This window comes from Ruditapes philippinarum, unplaced genomic scaffold, assembly GCF_026571515.1.
Source record: "Ruditapes philippinarum isolate M1 unplaced genomic scaffold, ASM2657151v2 ctg3088_1_1_1_1, whole genome shotgun sequence".
Classification (NCBI taxonomy): domain Eukaryota; kingdom Metazoa; phylum Mollusca; class Bivalvia; order Venerida; family Veneridae; genus Ruditapes; species Ruditapes philippinarum.
In genome coordinates this window covers 58,082-66,326 of record NW_026857415.1, presented here as the reverse complement: position 1 = coordinate 66,326, position 8,245 = coordinate 58,082, and the positions used below count along the sequence as shown (strand labels likewise).

Here is an 8,245-nt window from a genome sequence, read left to right as displayed (position 1 = left end):
GTTTTCAATAAGACAACTATGTACATTTAATATAGCGCATTAACACAATATGCAGGATATAGGATAAGTATTGCTTGGGTAGGGCGTAATTTCTCAGAAACATATGAAGTCGAATACTGAGTCTAATTGTCATTTGCCTCTCACTTCTGATAATCTTTCGGATCTACTTTCGAGATGTGATCAGAACCAGTTATGAAATGCTTGAAAAGGGGATAAAAAGAAGGAATCAAACAAATTAATTTCATTTAATAAGATTTATATTGACAGATACGTTTTGTTTCATATGCAATACATCTATGAAGAGCACAATATTCAATGGAATATGACCAACGGGAATAAGCTTGCCCTGTTTCATATTATTAATATGCACCAATGAATAGATAGAATAGAGTATATAACAAAACATCTTCATTTCATAAACAAGTCAAATCATGATATATGAAAATAACATTATGATAAAAGTGCATGTCGTCTTTCATTTTATTTGTAGTTTGGTGAACTTGCATGCTGCTTGAATTCATCCATAGAATCTTTACAGCGTTTGCATTGCTTTTTCTCAATGCAACACTTATAATTAAATACAACAACGTTCTTTAGATCATTAATATTATCAATATCGTAGCTGTTTGGCTTTATTATCTCCCCGTGTTCACCCTTTTTATTATTGGCGTATTCATTGATGATAACAACAACAGTTCGTTTCATATCCGAATCTAAAAATAAAACAAACCCCTGGTTATCATTCATTAAAATATTTCATAAATAATGATAATGTCAAAAGAACAAATACAAAATACAAAGAGTGAGAGGTTTAAGGGCGGATAAAGTATGGGCAGACATGCCAAATACTATTACAAATAACAAATCAATAAGAAAATATTAAACACGATTAACTTTCATAATAAATCACAGAAAATACTTTTCCTACAATGCATATGCAAGAATATTAAAATATTACATAATTTGCAAGTGTCGTTTAATATCGTAAACAAGTACAAAAGCATATAATGACAAAGATTGTGGTAAGAAAGGTCAAGGTCAAACTTGGTGATTAAAGGTCAAAATTTACTATTTAAGGGTATATTTCGTGTCTGGTCCATTCTTATTCATGAAGTGATTTTGAAAACACTTGGCATAAATGTCCACAATAATTAAAAAAAATGACGCATACCTTCAAGGCCAAGGTAACAGTTGAAGGTCAGAGATTAACATTTCCTGTTATAGGGTATATTGTGTGTCCGGTTCTTAACTTCTTCATAGATTAAGGATTCTTTTAATAATTCAGCACAAATGTTTTCAATTTTGCCGTGTTGGGCTCTCTTTAGGGATTCTGTATTTATCTATTTTATGATCACATCCGTGTTATTTGTGCCGTGTGGCGGCTTTAAAAAGTCTCCCCGTACATTTAATCAAAGATGTTATATTTTCTATCCTTGAAGATCGTCCAGCACGACATTATTGTTGTGCTTGTGATATTTTTAGTTTCAACTTTTCGGCATTTTCTAGATGGGTGGTTCCAATAGTCCTACTTGAATAATGTTGAATCACCCTTAGGATATGTTGCCTGCTTTTAAAATTTGTCTTTTGACGTCTTGTCTGTGATATGCAGGCTTCATAGCCTCTGATCCCCTTTCAAAATTCCAATTTATTAAGTTCCGCCCATTGTTTTCTCGTTAAGGGCACACGTTTTTATTACTTGGGGACCATACGCCGCTTTTCATGGAATGGCACGGAAGTGTAACATTGAAGGTTCCATGATAACCGCCGTATGAACACATCTGCGGATGTTTCTAAATTCAAAATATTACTATTTCACGTTTAAATGTTGAATTCTGCTTAAGCCGGTGCTAGGGGGCGTGGACGGTAAATTGCATTTTATAGTACAGCCCATGAACAGGCTCAATCAAACCGAGCCTGGAACATTTTCAATTTTGCCGTGTTGGGCTCTCTTTAGGGATTCTGTATTTATCTATTTTGAGAATTATAAGGCGTTGTGTGGCGCGCAACACCCAGACTTTGCCATCCAAATTCACACTTGGAGGTCAAAGCTAAATATTGGTATATTTTGTTTCCAGTTCATAACTTTCATATCCATCAAGGGATCTTGAAATAACCCTGCTAAAATTTTCACAATACAATAATGATGTGTCGTGCGCAACACCCTGACGCCTTTCTTTAAGTCTAATGTCACACTTAGTGATAAAAGGCAAATTTGTTTTGTTTGAGGGTATTTGTGTTGTCCGGTCCAAAACTTTTTTATCCATCGATGGATTTTGGAGGTACTTAGCACAAATGTTAGCACAAACAGCATCCAAACCCTAGTCTCAATATTTAAAGCAAAAGGTTAACACATTCTTTGATAGGGTATATTTTGTGTCCAGTTCAAAGATGGGGGACGTTGGTAACTCTGTTATAAATTTTTGTTCAAGTACGTATGCGTATTGTCATATAATTTAATAATAAACGGTACTGTTTTGATATATGTACAAAAGACACAAATATATAATAATCCTTGGCATGGTTGTCGTATTGATTTACAAATTTACATGACTTCTGAAAACTTTAGAGGCATAATGAAATTTAGTTGATTTCTACGGAATGCCGTTAGGGCCATCGCCTATGAATGTGTTGATCTGAAACGCGATAGTCGATAGTACAATGGTGAAAACGCAAATTCACGAAACTACGATGGTGAAAACGCGAAAGCACGATGATGAAAACACGAAAGTACGATGATGAACACGCGACAGTTCGATGATGAAAACGCGATAAACGATGATAAACTATCGACTTTTGCGTTTCAGATAAACACATTCATAGGCGATGGCCCTAACGGCATTCCGGAATGCCGTTAGAGCTATGGCCTATGAATGTTTGTTTGGTTGTTTGTTTGGATTTTACGGCACGTCAACACATAAATGGCCATATCGTGCCGAATGCTAAAATAGGCTTAAACTATTATGCTAAACGTTTTAAATAAAAATAAAAAAAAATTAAAAAAAGCCAATCAGATCTTTGAATACAAGTTTATCTCTTTCAAATAATCGATGATGTTTTTTGGTGGAATTGTATTAAAGAGTTCTTTGAGTGAGTTAACATTATAAAATCTGTTACGGGCCTGTGAAAAATCATGACATTCCAGAAGAAAATGCTTGACAGTAAAATTTTCATTGCAGCCTACACAGAAAGGGGCATTGTCATTCGTGAGGAGATAAGAATGGGTAATTTTAGTGTGTCCTATTCGGCATCGAAGAAGAACTGTTTGATCATGGCGGTTTGACAAAGACAGAGATGGTGACACATCAAGAGATGGGTTCATATCATGAAGTTTATTAAAGACAGCATTGTCCCAATTTGCTTTCCATTCAGACGAAACGAGTTTATTTATGGCCGTTCTAAAATCACAAGCAGGTAACAATAAGTCAGTTTTTTGAAAATTTAAAGCTTGTTTAGCTAAAGCATCTACTTTTTCATTTCCTCGTATACCTACATGACTTGGAATCCAATATAATTTAACAGATTTTATTTTAAGTATATCATGAAATCGCAAAAGAAGTTTCTTTATCATGATATTGTCAGATTTTTTATTTTTAATTGATGATTTGATCTGAAACGCGATACTCGACAGTACGATGATGAAAACGCGAAATCACGATGGTGAAAACGCGACAGTACGATGGTGAAGACGCGACAGTTTATCGCGTTTTCGTCATCGTAGTATCGTACTGTCTCGTTTTCATCATCGTACTGTCGCGTTTTCATCATCGTGCTTTCGCGTTTTCACCATCGTAGTTTCGTAATTTCGCGTTTACACCATCGTACTATCGACTATCGCGTTTTAGATCAACACATTCATAGGCGATGGCCCTAACAGCATTCCGTAGAATTCTTAATGACATTTGTAGTTAGGTCTTCAAACGATATTTTTTCCATGTTACATCACATGACTGTTAAAAATTTCACAATATGAGGGATATGGTTTTCGTCAGTTTTTCGCAAAAACTAAATAACTGGTATAATTACCTTAAAAGTATCTGTAATCTTTAGTGGTTAGTTGTCTTCTTTTTACGTTAGGGGTTTCTGAAATATTTCTAAATGAAAACTTGTTTGATACATACCTGCGATGTGTTTGCAACATCCTGCTACATCTGAGTCTATACGAGTTGAGCCGTGTCTGACAACAATAATTGTTGACGTTTCGTCTTCAAACTATATTTTATTTGAAAAGAGAAGACGTGTTTAGTATAGGTGTTATATTTGTGTTTCAAACATAAATTAAAGATGAATGTTTCGAAGACGTCAACCGCAACACACCATCCTTAAAGAAATGATAATGGTTTTGCCAAAAAATTTTAATCTTTCTTTTACAATTGTTTGGTGTGACAACATTAACAATTATATAATTTTTTAATTTATCGTGTATCTTTTTCAAAACAAACCTTAAACTTTCCGTTTTCGTAAACTGTTTGCTCATTGTAGTTTGGAATCAGTCCTGTTCCTTTTAACAATGTATCAATGCACACTCTCAGTATATCATCTTTAAGTAGGACAAATACTTGTTTCCTGATAAATAAAAGAATAAATATAAGATCAGGCAACAAAAATATGTATTTATGCAAATCTGTTGCAATTCAAAGTCTAAAAAGTTCCTTACCTGTCGTCTTTAGGTTGTTTTTATTATGAAAGAATGAAAGTGTTTAATAAAGCAAAAAAAGCAAAACGTTTATAACTCGGTATAATTGATATTCCGAATTGTTGGGGTTTATTGAGAATAAAGCATTGGTAAAACTTGATATACTAGCCAAAGACTGTTTTTTTTTCGGAATAATGAATCGTTGAAAATGAAGGTTATTTTACGATGAACTATAATTGTTGGCTTTTTTTAAAAATAAATCATTGGTAAAATTAGATACATATTTAACAAAGACTGAAACATTGGAATAAATAAAGAAACATTGTAAATTTAGGTTATGTTTCGTTCATCCCTTTTTTTACAAACATCATTCCGATACCTATTATCCTTTGTATTGCTTGTTTTTGCGACAGAGTTGGCAGCCTTCTGTTCGTCTCTATCCTAAAGATATCAGATAACAATATTTAAAAGCAATAATCATACGTAAAGGAGAATCGTTAGATATCTAATGTCTTTGTATCTTGTTTTAGAGGGGTTGGGGTGTAATTGTGTGCCACACTAGTGTTTTTAAAACGGGACTGTGAAATAGTAAATTTAAGTTTTATACAAATAATTGATTAACACATCCATGTCTATTGCAAGTTTTTAGAAGTTTTTTCAATTTACAGAGACTTTTTATCTTACTTAACAGTATTCCCCAACTGAACAAGGCGTTAATTTGTTTCCAACTCAACTTGGAACCAACAAGATCGTTTGCAATGAAACTTATATACAAAAGGCAAATTCTTCACGTAAAGTTTACGTTATTTAACATATTTGTGCATTTATGAAGTAATGTCATAATCCAAAAACAAGTTTTCTTTCGTTTTTTTTCTATGTTAGTAAATAACTTGTGAGAAACGAAAGCATAATAAAGACAGGACAATATACGCCAAAATGTCAATTTGAGTTATTTCTATTAGGGCAGGGACCAAATCAAGAAACTTGTCTTAATTTTTTTCTCTTAATGATACGAACTCCAAGGCTCAGTACCCTAAGTGTATTTATTAATTTTTTTAAAGAGATCAACTAACTAATTCAAATGACCCCAGGGCGGACCAACATTGACCCAAGGCCCCGTGTTCACAAAGATTTATGGATCAAGATATGGATCAAATTCTAAAACAAACTCACATATTCTCCATTATTTATCCTAATACATTGAATATACAGTGTTAACTTGCTAAAACTGGACTTGATATATGAAATTTGAGAATACATTTATTGTCATTTTTACAAGATACGATCATTTTACAGTTGATCCAAATTTTGATATTGATCCTAAAATTAATCGTCATTTTTATCCAATTATTTTTGTATTTGCTTTGTTATTTGTTGATTTTTTATCCGTATATAGGTTGATTTATTTGCAAATAAACAATTATCTATATTTCAAATAAGTACCATTTAATTCTATTATAATACGATCAGTTTTAGTTTCATAAAACAATGAAATAAAATCAGGATCATCCTGATCTTTTCCTTGTAAAAACGGGGCCAGGCATGGTTAATATAAATTTTGCAGACGTTCACAAGGTAATGCTACATAGAAAATATCTTAGATCTTGGTATTGTAGTTTTACAAAGTAAGGATAAAATGTTTTTCTTACAACATTATATCGACAGAGTACCCTTGGTACTGGGCCAGTAAAATATGATAAACAAGATCAACAAGGTAAGGTTTTATGAACACAACCCCTATACGACCCAGCAACAAAAACCAGTGTCAAGGAGCCCAGGCGGACCCCAAACAAAAACAGGCCAGGGCACGGACAGTTAAATCACTAAAATGATACATAATTTGTAACTGATTGAGATTCAAAGACAACAAATAATTTATTGAATAATATGCCAACAAAGTCAAAGGGTACATGGGAAGGGAAGAGGAGAACGGGTGAAGAAGGGGCGGGGGTAATTAAAGAAATCAAAGAAATAAAAACTAGGGTCAGAGGAGAGATATTTACCGTAGACGAGAAAACAACAAGGGACACAAATAAAAGTGTCACCAAAACAGTTTGAAACAACATAGACATACATTTGAGAAACACAAAGGGGCGCCGCCTTGGAACGGCTATGATTATGAATATGATTATGAATAATATCAGTTTTGTACAGGTCAGGGTAATGCTACATTTTAAATATAAAAAAATCTAGGCATGGAAGTGTTACCAACATAAGACTTAAATTTGTTTTCCTACACAAAAATAAAATGAAAATATCATCTAACAAAGCCTGCATGAGAAAAAGGGTAAAGTAATTTATTGTTACCACAATTGGCTTTGACCTTGTAACTCCAACGACTGGTTCATCCAAGGTATTTTCCTTCCAAATCTAAAATATATCATCAATAAATATATGTTGTTTATGTCTTTGTTTGGCACCACTGAACATGACTCAATAATGCCTAACTAATCCAGAGGTAGAACACAATGCATATGTTGTAAAGTTGGATTCCAACTACAACAGGTTATATAATCATTACATAATGTTATATAATATTACTCAAGAAGTAAATCATATATAATCTTGATTTTACTTTTCAAGAAATATTAAGGGTTCAAACTTTAACGAAGATTTATGTTTATTTTAAAGTTTAATCATATTGAACATGTATTGTTTTATAGACATTTCATTCTGATCATTCATTAGTTTAATGTTAAATAAAGTTTGAAGAACTTATTGATACACTCAGTTTAACATTAACTTAGCATGGCCTAAGACTCTCTACATACAATAATTATATAGAGTCCATTTACACTGGCCTTTAAACTTAGTTAGATACATATTGTTTATTTAGCATTTGCATGATTTAGATATGTTTGTAAATAAGTTTATTTGATATTAGTTACTAGTTTTATTGTTACAAATATTTTGCAAAACTATTATTTTTATAATCATGGTCAATTGATACAGTTGCAAAATTTTCCATGAATCATAACCTATTTTTAGAATAGTTATGTAAAGTACTGATAAGCCTAGAGCATTTGTGAAGTAAATTCTGGTTGGCTGTCATTTGAACAATCAGATAAGTTGTTACATGCAGTACCACCTGTAGGTAGATGCTAGCTCCCTCTGGGATGCAGAAGTCCATTTATACAAGCATCTCAGACAATTTTGTCATTCTGCTGCTAATTTTTGGAAAAGTAACATCTCTAAAAGCTCTCTAAGGTTAATTAATTAATTATTTAATTCATTTTAGGCACTTTGGCATTTAAATGAACCTTAAGGATTATCTAAATTCACTGAAACATTTTTGATAAATCTATAAGTAATTTTTGTAAGTTCTTTTTACAGAATTAATTAAGATTAATTACTATTTTTTCTTTGTTTTAGTGGCAGCTATCTTGAATTATTAGATCTTTATTTTTGTTTATACATATTAAAACAGGGCTTGCTACTATTCAGATTTATTAGTTTAACAGCACAGAATCATTCAGGTTATTTTTCATATTTTCATTTATAACAGTTTAAACAACTTTCAATTGGTTTAAATCTTTTCTAACTAGTTTATTTTGATTATCATATTTTTGCTGAAATACAAACAGTAAATATTAAAGTAGATTTTGTCAACTT

General features: G+C 32.2%; 1 protein-coding gene across 1 annotated transcript in view; it reads right to left on the bottom strand.

Annotated features, from left to right (window-relative positions):
* Window positions 1-264: 264 nt before the first annotated feature.
* LOC132749653 (uncharacterized) overlaps window positions 265-8,245 on the bottom strand; it is a 42,054-nt gene continuing 34,073 nt past the window's right edge. The window contains exons 6-10 of the mRNA XM_060739500.1: window positions 6,941-7,003; window positions 5,013-5,074; window positions 4,440-4,563; window positions 4,119-4,209; window positions 265-713 (exon numbers count right to left, since the gene is read on the bottom strand). Of these exons, the coding sequence (XP_060595483.1) occupies window positions 481-713; window positions 4,119-4,209; window positions 4,440-4,563; window positions 5,013-5,074; window positions 6,941-7,003 (573 nt within the window). The 3' untranslated portion in view covers window positions 265-480. The remainder of the gene's footprint in view (window positions 714-4,118; window positions 4,210-4,439; window positions 4,564-5,012; window positions 5,075-6,940; window positions 7,004-8,245) is intronic.